The sequence below is a fragment of the Lepisosteus platostomus genome, chromosome 8 (genome assembly GCF_059453375.1).
Source record: "Lepisosteus platostomus isolate fLepPlt1 chromosome 8, fLepPlt1.hap1, whole genome shotgun sequence".
NCBI lineage: Eukaryota > Metazoa > Chordata > Actinopteri > Semionotiformes > Lepisosteidae > Lepisosteus > Lepisosteus platostomus.
Genome location: NC_142618.1, coordinates 46,165,110 through 46,182,941, shown reverse-complemented (window position 1 = coordinate 46,182,941; position 17,832 = coordinate 46,165,110). Strand labels below are relative to the sequence as shown.

The 17,832-nt window shown below is 35.3% G+C and overlaps 1 protein-coding gene across 1 annotated transcript in view; it reads right to left on the bottom strand.

Annotated features, from left to right (window-relative positions):
- sugct (succinyl-CoA:glutarate-CoA transferase) overlaps positions 1 to 17,832 on the bottom strand; it is a 203,085-nt gene that overhangs the window by 164,975 nt on the left and 20,278 nt on the right. Inside the window, exon 8 of the mRNA XM_088643711.1 lies at positions 8,412 to 8,555. Coding sequence (XP_088499837.1) covers positions 8,412 to 8,555 — 144 coding nt within the window. The remainder of the gene's footprint in view (positions 1 to 8,411; positions 8,556 to 17,832) is intronic.

The window sequence follows — 17,832 nt, the reverse complement described above, 5'->3', positions numbered from 1 at the left end:
AATGTCTTCACATGTGCCCTATGTATGAATGACATCTACATATTCAGATGGAAAAATCCTAGGTTTTATCTAAACTTTAATTTTTTAAGCTTACAACAAAATGTGACTATTGATTTGACAATGGCCAGTATCAAACACTAAGCAATTTTAATTGATTGGTGGTGTTTTATCTCATAATACTGCACACACAAGTTATTTATGAAATACACTAAAATAGGGATACATGCTGGACATGTTTCTTTCCCGACAAGCAATGAACACAAGGCAGGATACATCCTGGAAGGAATGCCAGTCCATGACAGGGCACACACAGACACACACTCTCACCAGGGCAAATTTTCCCAGAAGCCAATTAACCTACAGGACCTGTTTGCCTTGGGATTGTATAAATAAATAATGGAGGTCCTGTATGGTAATGAAGAGGATGTCAGTAAAAATGCAGGGGGCCCGCATAAGCTTTTTTCCTTTGTGGTAGTTTTCATTAGAAAAGCAAAAACAATATAACTATAATAAGTTTTATAGTTTTTAAAAGTTAAAATAATCTTTTGTTTTTTCATTCCAACTGAGTTCCCATTGATTTAAATGACCTCTTTAACAGACTAAACCTGTGTATGATTATCACGTCTTCATGGTTTTCAGGTCTTAGGTGAATTTTTAAGAAATACCTGAAAGAGCTTTCCAAAAAGTCCACAACCTTAAACCATACACAAGTGAATCCAGGGGACAGAAACTGTTCAAGTTCAAACAAACTCTGGATCAGACAAGACAGAGGTGTGCCTACTTAGATTTTGTTGTTATACTAGATGTATATTCTAGAACTAGATAGTATCCAGAGAAAACTGAGTGGGAATGTCTGATCCGTGACGAAAAGAGTGTGGTTTTCAAGCTAAGATTTCTAGTGAAGTTGATGTTCTTTGTTGAGAAAAAGGATGCTTTGCAGAGATTTTGCTATTGGTGAATCTTCACTTTTTGGAAGTTCTAAATGTTTTCAAGTCACCAATACTTCCATTTATAATAAACATGGGATCTGCAACAGATTAAATATTTGGAATACCACTAAAACCTTTTTTTCCTTTCATTAACATAGAAATTCTTGAAAATTCACTCCTGAATTGCTCCTAATTAGGAATATTTGACAACTGACAAAATTATACTATAAAATTGATATGCTGCTAAGTCTGTAAACCAGTTTTATTTTTTATATTTTAAACACTTCATAAAGTATATTATCATTGAGGCTTAAAAATAACTCTTTAATATGTGCCTATTAAGCACTCCTGATAGTAGATGCTGACATACACACTACATGAGCCAAGAGCACAAGCTGTTTGTTTTACCATTTTTAATCACTAAAAGATTTTCAGCTTTTCAAACTATGAACACAAGACCCAAGTCTTTGATAATGTTTCAACATCTTACTATAAGCCAAATATATTTAAACAAAGCATCAGAATTAATCTGGAAAGTGACACTAAATCACTGATAAGTGTTGATGTTTGTAGGCAATTATGTGATATGTTTGGAAACAAAATTGTCTGGGAACAAAATGTTAAAAAGTTATAGCATAGAAAATGTGCTGGTTTCCAGCGTGGTGTACATACAGTAAATGTTACTGGCTCTTAACAGGTTTCCAGAACTGATTATCCAGAACCGCAAACATTTTTTATTAGATATGTAAATACTGCATGAAATCATTATATTTGTTGTTCAACCACCAGTTACAACTGGTCTGACAAGTCATGTACAATCCGGCATCAATATGGTGTACTTACTATGGATTACATTAAAGGGGCTTTATCAATAAAAGGTTAATTGCAATAATACTGTAGGCCAGTCCCTAGTTTGTTTAGTGAACCTACTGTAAGTGCAGAAAACAATCATGGGATTTCCTATATTCCAGGCAGACAAGACCTTAAAGTCATAATTTCCTAATTAACTAGATTTAAATAATTTACCATATGTGCATGTTTCCTTTAATATGCTACATACTGTTCTGTACCATGGGAGGTCTTGTACATGGCAACCAAGGTATATTAATCCTTTTTATGGGCATGAATAAAAGTAGAGAAATGAGCTGAGTAGAGCACATTATAACAGTAGTATACTGTATCAAAGCAAAATCCTGCTAACAAAACATATTTAAGTAATTTTGTGAATAGTGTTGCACACAAAGTGTACATATGTACCTAATCACTTTTTTATTTTGCTTTAAATAAAGTGGGTCAGTGTTTTTGAAGCCCACCTCTGTCTGACAGTGCCAAAACAAACAGATTGGACTACATGGACATGAACAAATTTATCTCTGAAAGTACTGTAACACACAGTCCCAATATTCCTGATAATGAAGCATTTCTAATGCACAAAATGAGGCAGATAAATGCTACTACTGTTTTCTGTACTAGAGTAGTAGACATTACTTTATAGTATAATCTGAGCACAGACTTCTTGAGACAGGGCTATTTGAGAAACAAACAAACCAGAAGACACACGTGAACGGTACAGGGAAGTGAATTTAAAAATGAGAACATGAAGCACTTTTTTACCCAAATTGTCATGGGAGTGTGGAACAAGCTACCCAACCATGTAACTGAAGTAGATAACCTGACGTCTGTCAAGAAACGGCTGGATTAGAGCCCTGAATCAATTAACTACTAACTACTAAATGGGCTGGATTGGTCAAAAGGCCTTCTCCTTTTTCTTAATATACAGTATGAGAGAATGCATATATACAGTATTCTCCCTGTGCTCTAGGAAGAGAGATTACACGGGAAAGTAATTACAGGTAAATACGAGAAGAAATAAGAACAGCTTTGATTTTTAACAAAAAACACTATAACAAAAATGGAGTACCATAAGAAAAATTATATTTTAATCCAAGACATTTGTGGCATTAAATACTGTACATGTCTGGAATGTGTTTATGCACACGACTGAAAAACAATATGTTGGCTCAGCATGTCATTTCATAGCCAGCTTGACCACAACTCTGTTAGCATGCATTTAAGTCTGAAAATGTCTGTCTTCTTGGATCTGTCTGTAGAAGAGTGAGACGGAAAGGAACATTAAAAACAGAGATGTTAAATATAATAGGAGGATTTCCTGTAAGGGTGCTATGTTGCTTTAAAAACAGCAGTTTGCACATTTCTCAATCAAAGATCATAAAGCCCACTTAATTCCACTTTGATTTTCCACTAGTGAACAATCCAGCTGAATACTACCACTTTTGCAATCCCAGTAGAATTTCTCATTCTCATATTTCTGCAGCACTGCTGTATAGAGACAAATTTACCTTGTGTAAGAGTTGTCCAAACATTTCTTAGGTTCTTGGTGATTCAAGTAATGTGGCTGTTTGCAAAGATTGTAGTACAAAAACTGTCATTTCAAATGATAAGGTAACTGCCACAGCATAAACTGAAGGGACAACAAAAGTCATACAAAACAGAAATATAGAGAAAAAAAAAACTGTGTACTAGGAAACTCGAAAGCCACAAAGCCAAGTTTGCCAGGTTAAATATAGACACAGAATGGATTGCTCAACACTTTCAAAAGAGAAAAAAAAGTGTGATACATCTCTAAGAGGAATGAAGACTAAATACTTACAAAACTAGTGCAACTTAGTAGTTAGTACAAAGTCCTGGATACAATTATATGCAGGAAGGATATTCACAAAACGTTGCAAAGAATTCTGAACCACAACAGAAGAATAAAAACAATTACGTAATTAGAACCACTTCCCAAACCCACATCCTTCTTATTTACAAGTATCATCCAAAGGACACTGTTTAGATGCAGGACCTCTAAGTTCTCAAATACAAAAATTATAACTCAGATTAGAACGAAAGGCCTTTGACTGTGAGGGTCTCTAACCCAATGTAAAAGACACTGAAACCACCTCCGGAAGACTTGCTATTAATTTGCACTTACACATTCATTCTACTACAGCAACGTACTGTCCCCAAGAACAGTGCTGACAGCACTGCGGTACTTAAGGGCACCAACTATTCTTCACATTTTAGGTTATTTGTAAAACAAACTTTCCCAACTTTTCATCACACAGTCAGCAGTCCTGTATTAATGTTTGGATACAGCTGTACTAAATAAAAGGACACAGATCTGAAATGTCTCTAAAAGATCCTTCTAGAGACATAAAAGATGCTTCCAGTAAGGAAACCATACACAGAAATAAATGAGCAGAGGAGCCGTGAACCCAAAGCTAAATTTGGGACTAAAGTCTTAAGAATCTTAATGTTAGGATTTGTTTTTTCTCAGGAAATGAGGCCACAGGCTCACTGGTTATTGTATTCATTTGTAATCTTCACATTTTATGCATAAAAATCTATCTCACATTGCATGTGCAAGTTTTATTATTTTAAAACACTGGTATAACAACTATGAAACAAAGCCTGAGAATACAAATGACTAGATAAAAGATGCATTAGTTCCAAACCCATGAAGTCTTTCATTTGAATTCAGACTGGGCTGAGGTCTGTATGGTGTCTGCATGTCCTCCTCAAGTTCATGTGGGTTTTCTCTAGGTGTTTCAGTTTCCTTCACCCTTTTAAAAACATTCTGGCTGGGGTAGCTGGTGCCACCATGTGCCTGTTTATGTGTGTCCTAGTGCCCAGTGATGAACTGGTACCCAGCAAATGTGCTGTCCCACTTTGCACCCTATGCATCCTGGGAAGTTGTGGATCTCGTTCTGTTCTTTATACAGTATTCACTACAAGACTAGTCTAAGCATGTTTTCAATACAAGAAATGGAGATTGTCCTGTATGTTTACATGAGCATTAAAGTAAATCATTCATCAACAGGACACAGCAATTAATAATGTCTGTGTGGTAGTCTGTCTTTTCTTTCCTTTCTCTTTCAAGCTTGCTGACTGTCAAAACTGCTGCAGTAATTGAGCTTTCAACCTAACCTACTGAGTCAACATCCACCCCCCACTTCTGACTTAAGGCCAAGATTTCGTCCCATGAGAGAAGCTTTCTTGTGGTTTACAAATAGGGTAGACTACAAATTAAATAGTATATTTTTAAAACTTGATTATATCAAAATATATAAACATGTACCATAAAATATCACAGGACACTGGTATTTGATATACAGTACAGTTGCTCACCACTGCTGTTCTCTAAAAACAGACTGACTGCTTATGATACCAACGAAAACACTGGCAAATCTGATTAAACAGTTTCACCATTTATTATTGTGAGCATTTCTCCATCTCTCCCGCTGTGCAACAAAACTAAACACAAAAGGTTGTTTTAGGCCGTTGTAACAGAAAGGTGTTTGTTTTCCCAAGCTTTCAGATTTGAAACGGCATGTCATTTCCTTGGAGAGTTTATTTTTTAAGGCTTTCATAGTACAACAGGTCTTTTTTAAGTAGTAACCAAAGTTGTATTTTTTTTCTTCCAACCAGTTAAGATTTAAAGTTGAACTAAAATCTTAGGTTCTTTTGCATTTGAATTAAAGCAATAAGCATTGTAAGGCGTCGACAATGTGGCAACAACAGGTGGTTAATGTTAAAGGTAAAGGTTTTCACTCCTTTTAAGTAACTTAGGTAAAATAAATACAAAGAACAATCCTTAAGCTAAAATAATTAACAAATGATTCACTACATGACAGCATTTATGCTCTAGACATCTTTTATTCTTTTTATAATACTTTCTAGATATTTATCTCACAGTTTCAATTATCATTATTATTATTATTAAATGCACCGTAAGAAGTTTCTCATATTTAATGGCATCAACGTGACTATACAGTAGGTTATTGAAAGTTTATTGATTGTATCAGCCTGCCAGGGTACTGTGTTTTCCAGTTGGGCTCTATCAGTGTTTTATTCACGAATTGATGCTATTTTGCCTGTGACATACCAGCTGAAATACATTGTGCTGACATTTGCATTGTTCAAGTCACTTGAAGAGGTAGAGGTACAATTTGTATGATGATGGAGGAAAGAGTCTCTTTAATTCTATGAATGTCCTTGTTGCAGACTGAGGAAAACCATGCTGCTCAGTGACATATTGACTAAGCAAACAGCTTTTCTGTTCCTGCGAGCCAATCTGTAAGAGCTGATTTTCTAGCAGGACAATGCAAGATCATACAGTTCTAGGATTACAATGACACATCTTCACTAAAAAAGAACACCCATATAGCATTGAAGTGAAAATATTTTTTTGTTACAGTCAACCCAGCTGACTTGTTGTTTCAATTTTTCTCTGCCTTGCTTGTATTGATTCCGGCACAAAGTAAATGGCAACTAACACCTTTCATTTCTTTTCACCCAGTCTTTTGCTCTTGAAATGATTTCATCCTGCACTATTTGTTACTCTGGCATACTGGAGAATAAAAAAAATAAAACAGTGCAGTACTTAAAATGTCCTAAAAAGGTGTTTGTTGAAAGAGTGGTCATCAATTTGGCTTTTTTTAATTCTGCTGCTGAAATATACTGCAATTCTGAAAGTTATTTCCAGAACAGAGTTACTTGAGGAAAAAGAATGTGGAAAAAGGCTCCACATGTGAATAATAATGTACACTCTTGGCACAAAAGAAAGCCTTCTGAAGGTAATATATACAGTGATTCCAACTTCACAGAAACATTTTTTTCCATTTACAGGTGACTAGACGAAGGAAACATAGGACAATAATATCAATTATCCTACATCTCATATATCAGGGGAAACCAAATTGTTAACAGTTGTGTTTCAGCTGGTGCTTGTTCCAGGCTTGTTTCTAGCTGCAAGGCAGCATAAACAGGATGATCAGATTGAGAGATGGATGATGGAAAATTGTGCGGCAGCAGGTGAATATATTAAAAAAACATATCCACAAACTTTGGTGAGCAAGAGTCCATTCTCCAAATAAAGTAGACAAGACTGTGATTTTAATGTTCATTAGTCCCAGTGTATATTAGACTACACCACAGTCTACAGGAAGACAGTGAAACTTCACCATATGTTACTAATTTTTTTTCTTTTTAAAACACTTAATCATACCCACATTTTTCTCAAGTACTAGAAAAATACAGTTATATGAATACTAAAGATAATTTCTACATGAATTAATTATGCTGTCACCATTTACTTGGTTGACTCTACTGTATGTACAACCTGTCATCAAACACACTGAAGTCTCCAGGGTTCCATTATGTTTGTTTTCTTATGTTTCATAATTACTCATTATTCGTTTGTGCAGTATTTCTAAGCTTTTACTCTTAAAGTGGTGTTTTCCTACAGTATTTACTGTGTAAACTCTCTAACGGTCAAAACTACAAATATTAAATCACCTAACCTGCCTTTGATTCTAAATTATTCTTCAATTTAAAAAATAACAGTGTTGCTTCAAGGAAAGTATTTGCAGAAGCAGGACATTCACAGGACATTCTCTCATTTCCTTGCACCTACTGTACCATGTTTTGTTATTAACAAAACTCAATACTGAACATGCTACACAGTCACGTATCCTTAATTTGTTAAAACCCAAACTGATATGTCACAAAAGAAAATTGCAGATATTACAGGTGTAGAACTTGTTGGATCACTTTCACACTTACGCCAAATCATTGTTATTCTAAAATATCCAAATGTGATATTTTAAAACCTGAGTGGAAAACTTCTTTCTATGTATATATAACATCGCTTGGGCACTTGTGCAAGCTACATAACATTCTCTTTCATGAAATTCATTTTTTATATTTCTCCTGAAGTAAAGGAAATGGTCTTCCATTCCCACAAGCATCTGTGATCCCGGGATGAAACACAGTGACTTAGACACAAAGGTAGCTTGTAATTGACACATCAAGATGCTATAAAAAGATTGCCTGTTTTTGTTCGCAATTGGTTTTCTATCCAAAGCAGCAGTAGTTCTATGGAAGACGATACCTGAGCTCAAACTTCCCACTTCTAAAAAGGCAAAAGAGCCATGAGAAGCACCAGAGCTCCAACATTTGTGGTCGATCTCTGGGCAGGGAGCTAACTGAGCATGGGCAGGGTATCTTCCACCATCCACTGTACTAGGAGTCCCAGTACATTCACTTCCCAGGACAACATAACACAGGTGTTTTACTAAGAATTAACTGAAATTACACTGAAATACCCACAAGTGATGTGCTCATCAATAAAATCTGTAAAGCACAGTGGAGCACCACAATGCATTAACCCCTGTTTTTTTTACCTGGAAACAGAATAAATTACTAGTACTGTTCCCAAAATCGATTATTTGTTTACTTATATAATGTACAGTCATCATCACATACATTTCCATAAACATTTCATCTCCGTCAAAGACAATGCTCCCACTTTCTGCAATACACATTAAAGTCATGAAAATAACACTAAAAAGTGAGCAACACAATACAAGCAGACAAAATTGCCGTTAAACTGGGACTAAACTAAAGTAAATCACATACCTGAGACGAAAGCAGATTGCAGTCAATGTGAAGCCCCTTTCCAGTCTTCTGTCTTTGCAGCAGACCTGCCATTATTGCCCCGTGAGTGTACAGTCCCGTAGCAAGATCTGTCATCGCCACGCCTGGCCTGACCGGATCTCCATCCTGGAGCAAGAGGAAAATCTCTGGATCACTTACTGCTAAGAAGACACATCTATCATCTACTGTACCTCAATCTGTGGTCTTAGTAGCAACAAGTGGTTTATTAACTTGTAGAGTAGAGTCTAGACAAACATGAATACTTGACCTTCATATACCACCTTCCTGTTTTTCCTCAACACCAAAGTAATATGACTTCACCTGGAGATCCCTCCTATTTCTACAGACTCTTGTACTGCTGTTGTCTCTCTTGGTTTCACACATACTGTACAGTATACTGTATTTGAACTACTCTTGTGCACCATTTATTCTACCACATTTTTCATTAAGAAAGAAAAACTGAGCCCCTGACACCCCATTTGACACGTCAGCCTGATACTCCAAAAATAAACTTCATATTTTCAGAGCCATAAAACCCTTGTAGCTTAATAAAACATTTTTAATAAATCATTTATTTTATTTTGTTCAGAACAGATAGATCTGCCTGAAACAGCCACAGTCTTGTTGGTAGTCACTTGGATATTTCGTATACTTCACATGAAGTACAAGATTAAAGCAGTCCCATACAATCTCCTACATAATTTCAAAACCTTTCGAGGCTAGGAATTAGTCTTAATGCTTATGTGACTGACTAAATTACATCTAACTAGTCTAATGTACAAGATTAAGAGAGTTCAGGCACATACTTAGACTTTTCTGAAGTAGTTTTGTGCATTTAGACCGTGGATACAACTTATTTTTTTCAGCCAAAACAAAAAATGACACAATTGAGTAATTGAAATAATACTAGAAGGCCCTGGAGACCTCCAAGATCCTAAAGACACACTTAATCCAAGTCTTTGCACTGTGTTTGCACAATGAAAAAAAGACAGCTCCTTCATGAAGAGATGAATTTACAAGAAAATAAAGTTATACAGACAAGAAACTAGACTCCTTGTGATGACTGTTAGATCAGTCACTGAGTGAGAGAGCAAAGCAGTGTCCCATAACTCTCTGGAGGCATGAAAGACTGAACTCTTTGAAGTGCATTCCATTCCATATTATATTAATAATATTAAAGCATAATTTACAGTATATAGTATATCCTTTAGTGCCGATGTGCTGACAGTTTCTCTGGACTTAGGGTATGCTGATATTCTTCTGACATAATCCAAGGATGTTTGGAATATGGCAACTCATGCTAACCTGAGCCCTGACATTTTGACAGACTATACATCGCTTTCCTTACATGAATGCTATTATTGTAATGTGAATACTATATTGCTTTTAGATTATCTGTATTTCCCTGGATCCTTGTTGGATTCTATGCCAAAGGCTACACAGGCACAATGGATTATACTTAAACTCAAATGGAAGAGGGGAAAGCATCAAGTAAATCTGCAAGGGAGCGTCACAGAGAATAGAGAAGAAGAGATCCCAGTGGGGAAAACATCTAAGGACTAGACAATTAAACGCTTATGACTAAATGCCTGGAGCATTATGAGCAAAATGCAATGGATAGATGTCACCACAATAGTATTCAAAGATGCATGATGTAACTGGAATCACAGAAACATTACTAAAAGAAAGCAATGCTGTTAATCAATGCTGGGAGAGCATCATATTACAGTGTGACAGGAAAGATGGAAGGTGGAGGTTGAGGCGTAAAACTTTATATCAAAACCAGCATTCAGCCACACAAACTTGACCAAGATGAATCAAGGGACTCATAATGTGCATGAGTCAGACTTCTACAAAAAAAGGCAGGTAGCAGTTATAGCACATCTTAACATTATAACACAATCTTATGATTTTATAATGAACGCATTGGGAAAGACCATCAAGAAAGTCAGCAGCTGAAACTGAACTGGTAATGATGGCTTTCTTACTCTTACCTACTAGTGTGAATACCTGTGTTGATCTACAGTAGTTTTTCCAGACAATGAGGACTAAGCAAGGAAGACATAAATGGGAGAGCTCACAGCGTATGTTTTAATCATATTTTAAAACTGTGCAGGTCTAAAACACAACTTCAGAATTTCAAGAAAGCAGAATGTCTCACAAACAGCTCACAAAAAGCATAACATACACAAAAACATGGATGACAATTTACTCTGAGTAAATGGCTGAAGTATTGATATTTAGCTTAAATCTTTAAAGAGGAAGAAATTGATAAAAAAAAATACCTTTGGCCAAGAAGAGATGGATTTGTAAATTAAGTATTACAGGTAAGGAAGCATACGTTTTACAAGTATTAGGAGCATGTGACAAGCAGTGAAGGCCTTTCTCTCATGACCTCTATTGAGGTTATTTGTTGTTCAATGGTCCTGTTTTGTCTTACGTATATGGATCCACAGTCTGTCCTTGGTTGTTGTGCCTCCATTTTGTATCAGGTTACAGAGCTGGGCCTTCACTTGGCTAAAATGGAAGCTGCTTGTCAATCAGGGGGCCTGGGGGAGGAGCCTAGGGTATGATGGAGGCACTAATGGTGAGGAAGATAGTCTTGGATGCATCTTTTTTTTGTTTTGTAAATTATTAGAGGATATTTGTATTCTTATTTTCTCTCTTTTTCTTACCATTTCTTAAATTACCTTTCCTGAAGATCTGTTTATTTTTGTACTTAACTTTTTTATGTTAAGTATTGGTTACTTTTCCTACGATCCTGTGGCCATCTGATTTATTTGTCAGGTGGTGGTGGTATCACAGAGCACTTCCAAACAGAGCTTTAAGCACTTTTAAGTTTTTAAGAGCTTTTTCTTATGATCAAGAGGTGTTTATTTTGACATTGTTTTCATAATTTAGGCCATTTAGGAAAGCAATTAAAAGGCAATCAGATTGTGAGAATGGATAGATACAATTGTAGAATTGTACAATACACTAGTAAGACCCCATTTAGAACATTCTATTAAAAATTATCTGTTACAAAAGAAATTCCTGATTCAGAGTATTGGTAATCATCAAAGGCATTGGCAACATCACTCAAAATAATTTATTTCAGAATCAACAGTGACACACGAACCAGGAGACCTAAGTGGAAGCTATTTCTAAGTGAGAATAGAAAGCATTTTTCCACTAAGTGTTCCAGACTTTACCTTGTTAAATGTGTTTCCACTTCAGTAAAATCATTACTTGAGTATTTCATTAAACAAAGACCTGATGTCATTCAAGGTGTTAAATATGTGGATTGTTAATATAATTGATCAGTTTCAAAAATGGTCTATAATATGACTGACTTTAAAATAATCCACATTGAATTCTGTGTTGGCTCAAATGTATTTCTTTAATTTCTGCATCACTTTTCCCCAAGGACTTAAGCTGCCAAGAACATGTTTTCCTGAGACTAAACAGTGAACAAGGATTTAGTGTAGATCCAGAGATTATATTCAGAATACCACAGAACATTACTGAAAATGGAGGAATGTGTAACAACATTGGATTAATTTTAAGTGCATATGGGTTTTGACAGGATCAGCTGAAAAGACCATGATAAAATTGCTGTCTTATGTGTTTCAGAAAGACTATACCATAAACACTGGCCTTTCTACAAAAGCTGACCAAACTATGAAAACAATAGAAACAGTTTCTGAAATGACTTCTGCTCCATTCACACATGAGATCAGACCTAGCTGTCATCTCTTTTTCAACATGACAGAAAACAGAGGAGGAAAATTTAATATGCATCCATGAGTACTCCAACACCCACATCTTTCCTTTTTTTCCCCAGATTTCACTGAAATCGCCATCATTTAAGAATACTTCTTTGTTCAGTATGAAGTCATTAAATAATTTTCTTAAAAACACAATAATTTGTCTAGTCAAAAGCACATTAGAAAGAAAAACAGTGCGAAGGACAAAAGCCAAAGATACAGAAGTGAATTACACCTCTTGATGCAGTAATAGCAGAGTGTAGTTTCCAACTAATACTGAATAAGAAGGGATACCAAAAGTCTTTTGAAATGGAGAATACACTTTAGCACATCAGTTCTTGACTTTTTTTTTCAGAGAAAACTGGGGATCCTCTGAAATTGTACTCAGTGTCCCTGAAATATGGGTACTATGTCAAATTAGTACTCAGAGATAGTGTAGCAGAACAATGAAAGCTGAATTGACCTTTCAGTGACCTGAAATTCAAAAATAATAATATTATATAAGCAGAAACATTCTGAATAAACTGAGATTTGAGCACCCTGAGATTAAGGGGCATCCCTTCCAGGGTGTACCCTGCTTTGTGCCCACTGCTTGCCGGGGCAGAGGCCTGAAGAGGATGAAGCAGATAGAAAATGGATTGAATATATAAGTTCATTTAATTTCTGTTCATATTTGGGGGGTCTTTACTGAAAAAATATTTCTTGAAAAGGGTTTCAACAGGTTAAGAGAGACTAGAATAATGGAAAGTTGTACTTTCACATTTGGTTTATTGTTCAAACCTAAATACATTCAGTTGAAAATAAGTTTAAAAAACCTGCCTGAGTCGGGCATTCTGACAATGTCCCAGGTTGCGCTTCTTTGGATTGTTTCCAGACCAGACTTATTTTTGTGAAAAGTGTGACAACATTCCCAAGTAAATCTTACAAGCGAATCTTACAATTTCAACACTTCTACACCTATAAATATATGGGTGTCTAAATGGGTCGGTGTACAATAAAAAATACCTGGTAATTCCAAACATGTCATTATCTTTATTACATATAATGACCCCCACATTTAGACTAATCCTAAATGAGTAAGAATAACAGGTTTTGACATTAATGCGATGGCTGCTTCTGTCACCTGACCAGGCTAGTCAAGGGCAAGGAATTCAGAAGATGGCTTAAAATGCAGGCGGTTTTTACTAACAATGTTTATGGGGAAAAAATGACAGAGTAATAACTATTTTAGAAAATTGTGCAAAGTGAAATTTCAGCTTTGTAAACGTTTGCCAGGTTCTGGTTTATGACTTATCTCTTATTTTTCAGAGGAAGAGTCAGTACAGAATCATTATCGCTGAGGAGAAACAGCATTTAGAAATAGAAAGAATATACGTTGTAATGCCATGGAGCTGTAAACTGGAATTCCAGTAAAGTAGAAATGGTGAGATGGCTAGTTTATATTCTGTAGCACTTTTGAAAACCACCACAAAGCATTTCATAAGAAATAAAAAGCTCATGTCACCATAAAAGTAAAATTAAAATTGGAAAGTTGCTATATGAAAACAAATTAAACAGAAGAAAAATCAATAACAAAAAACAAGGTATGTGTTCATGCCAGTTTACAAAAATATCCCATGTGTTTGAATCCTTGATTTGTTTATGGTTGGATTTCCAGAGATTTGTGGTATAGCAACAAAATATACTGTCGCCCATAGAGTGCAGAGTAAACAGATACTGTACCAGCTATATACTAAGGTACCAAGCAAATGTAAAAGCAACTCAAACTCTAACAAGACACTGGTGCAAGAACTTCCAAGACAGGTGTGATGTGCACTTGGGTATGAATTCTGAATATATTGTGTCTGGTTAGTTCTCATGCAAATAGTACATTACAATAATGAATCCATGAAAAACATGAACAGGACATACAGTAGATCATATAGCACACAAGTTGACACTGTTTCTGGTATGGAATACTAGATACAATATTCTGTACATGAGGTTTAAAAGTCAATCCAGATTTTAAAATCAGCCCCAATTTCTTCATACAAAAATGACAGTACCAGGGTGAACATGTACCTCAGCACTGGAAACAGATAGTTAAAATAAGCTTTGGTTATTTACATAGTAAAACAAAAAACATGGACATACATGACAGTGACAACCATTTGACAATTAATATGTAATGATTTAGGTAAAAAGCTGGTTCCTGACACCAGCTGCTATTAAAAATTCTATAAAATATCTCAATTATAATGTACCTGTTGGCAAACTTAAAAAGGACAAATATTTACTTACATTAACTCACAATGTTCATGGTTATATATAGATATTTACAATACTGTAAGTGGTACATAGGACACAGAACTCCTGTTTCTTATCCTATAAATGGTCCTACAGTACAAAGTCTCTCTAGAAAAATTATACTAAACAAATAGAAACATAATTCCCTATTCAGAATTAATATATCACTAACAAATCAATCAGCATAAATCAGAGTTTTAATGAATTTAAAACAAACGGTGCCTCACTTAGCCTAGAGTTAGCCACACATTACCTAGAAGTACAGTAATCTCAGAGTACTTATTGCTTTTGTTTCCTCACCTGTCTGCTACCATTTTCTCTCTGATTCTGTATATAGACTTAATGAGTTTACTGCAATTAGTTTAGTTCTAGTTAAAAATAAGTACAATTCTTTGAACACCTCAATTTTTGGCCCTTGTGCCAAAATAAGATAAGCGGGCAGTTTTTGCAAAAACTCCCAAGGATGCTCACTGTTTTATCTTATGAAATAGAATACTTTTGAAGTAAAATTTAAACATTTGGATATTCCTGAGCAACTCAACTTTTTAAAGTGCTCTAGAATTATTGTACATTGCTGTAAGGATTACCTATGGAAAGAGGCAGAAATCCAAAATAATATCATTTGTGTTATAACAGTAAGACCTCTGTAAAAATACCAAGAAAATTGAATCATAGGTTTATGTTTTACATAATGTTTGGTCATTTTTTCTGTCAGATCCAAAATATGTTCCTCCAGACACCTGACAGCGACCTTATGCAGTAAAAGTGTTTGGCAGATTGTGCTACAGTTGATAAAAGACAGTTGGGATGGAGGGTGAAAGAAGAGCTTGTCCAGACTAGCTAGCCCAGCTCTGCTTGGGAAAACAAGCAAATAGAAAATAAGAAAAACAAATACTAGAAAACAAGGCATAAGTCATTTTGGAATATTGATTTGTTTTTAATTTTGACCTGAGTATATATCTTGTGAGCAGCAGGTCACATGTTACATTCATTTTGTATCTGTTTTTATGTTCGGTAATTTACACTTACTGTAGCTCACCGTGTGTTTAGCACACCAGTGCAATGTTTACAGCAGGGACTAAGCCCTTGCAGTCAAAGACGAAACGACTCGAAGTGAATACTGAAAATCCCAGCTAGCTGCTAATGTCCTATGTAAAAATCAGGAAAAATAAAGTTTCACGGAGAGGACAGAATGCCCCCTTCCCAAACAAAAATAATAAATAAAATAACGTCAGGCCAGAATCTCAAGAAAATGTCGCAATAGTCTGCCATTGGCTTTTAGCCCTTTCTAGAGGTGACAGCATGAAATTCATAGGAAAGTGAAAGAGATGACAAGTGTGATCATTTATTAAATTGTACCACAGTTATGAAACTGCTGAGGATAAAAATAGGGAACAGCAAACAATCTTGAGATTTAAAAATGAAAATCTAAGTTAATGCATGTAACACAGGCAGTTACATGGCAATTGACAATTCTACAAAAATTGTTAATCCTAAATGTCAGCTGTGCAGTTACTGTAGCATAAAAAAGACAGCCTATTGCAGGAATCTATGTTTTTAAATGTAGATTCAACAGTTCCATCTGAACATTGAGAAGCAGCTCAAAAAAGAGAAGATTCACGAAGGTACCAGATAGTTAAGATGCTCTTATTACCTTAATCATTTCCAACAACCAGGATATAATTAAGGAAACAGATGTGACAGGAAACCGTGACCACAATATGTTACCTTTTCATATTGTTCATAAACAAACAGAAGGAAGAAAGCAGAATATATACATTGCAATAATGCAGTTTAACCATAACATTGCTACTGAAGTGTAACAAAAATGAACAAATCAGCTCTTAGAATGGGACCCAGAGACTGGCGAACTGCAGATGTAACACCAGTCAGGTGTACAGAACCGAACAAGGAAAGTACAGGCAAGTCTTACTTCTGTTATTAGTCAAGTAATGGAAATTATAGCAAAAGTATAACTCTAAAAATGCTGCCAAAACAATTGCATTTTAATATAATCGACATGGGTTTAGAAATAAAGGGCCTTGTTTGACTAATTTATTCGAATCAGTAACTACATTTGTCTATGTTGTGAAAAAGCAAAAAGAGAGGAATTTAAATCCAGGAAAACTATGCTGAAGTGCCTTCAACACATAAGATCTCATTTACAATATAATGTTCAGTTTTTGTCACCATACCAAAGGAAATATACAGTATTACAGCCTTAGAAATAGCTTACAGAAAAGCAACAATGATTCTTGTTCACAAGTGATTCATACAGGGGTGTATAAAGACAGGGTAACAAGCTAATCCTCTTCTGTCTGGATCACAAATATTGAGAAGAGGTTTGATCCAAGTACATAAAGTCCAAAAAAGTATGGAGTCAGTCCAGGGGACTACAGTATATCACACTCTGTAGTGAAACAGACAAATTATTCTTTACACAAACATATCTTCCTTTTGTTTACAGCCTCTATTAAAATTCTTATTTTAAAAAGTGATTTGTTGTTTTCAATACAATTTAAATAAATTAAAAACTTTATATTTCTGCCCTCATCACTAAAACTAAAACACTGGAATTAAAACAAAAAATTCAGAAAAGCAAGCAGATACTGACAACACATTTCAAAAGTTATATGTAAATTATATATTAGTCAACTAGTGCATTCAGATCACGTACGTGAGTGATCTTTATCTATTATATACACTACAACATTAGCATGAACACAATTATTAAAACAACATTGCATACAGCGAACTGGCAAAAATATAGCATATGAACCACCTAAATATTGCTGTATGGAAAAAATAAAAATAAATCTTGAAAATAGTTCTCTTTTTTTAAATACTGGGTTACACAGATTTTTTTAAGCTTTTTCTGGCTTTTTCAATGTCTTGGAAATAAGACCCTGATGCACAGATTATGAATACACAGAAAACTGTTAATTCGCTGACAAGAGAGACTCCAAACGGTACTGAAATGCAACAGCAAATTCAGTTTTGTATTTACTATGGTAATCAACTGATACTTGGTACTTGCCAAACCCAGTCACATTTCAGATCAAGCATGACATATATTTAGGGTTTATCAAATTTGAGACTCTGAGGGAGAGCTGTGTGAACTAACCTTTCAAGAGTGGCGGGGATATCCCAGAAAGGACTGGTTTTAAACTCCGAAGGACTTGACTTAGGATCGCCAATTACTGCTGAACTAATTAGTAATTTGCCATTACAGTTACACGCTGATCTTTCTCCAAGAAACTGTACTGTCAAGCCCCCAGGTACCACCCTGCACAGGGTTGTCTGTATGTGGCACAACCGTGATTGCAACGAAGAACTTAAGGGCCGTAGGATCTGGCAGACGAGCCTCAGGA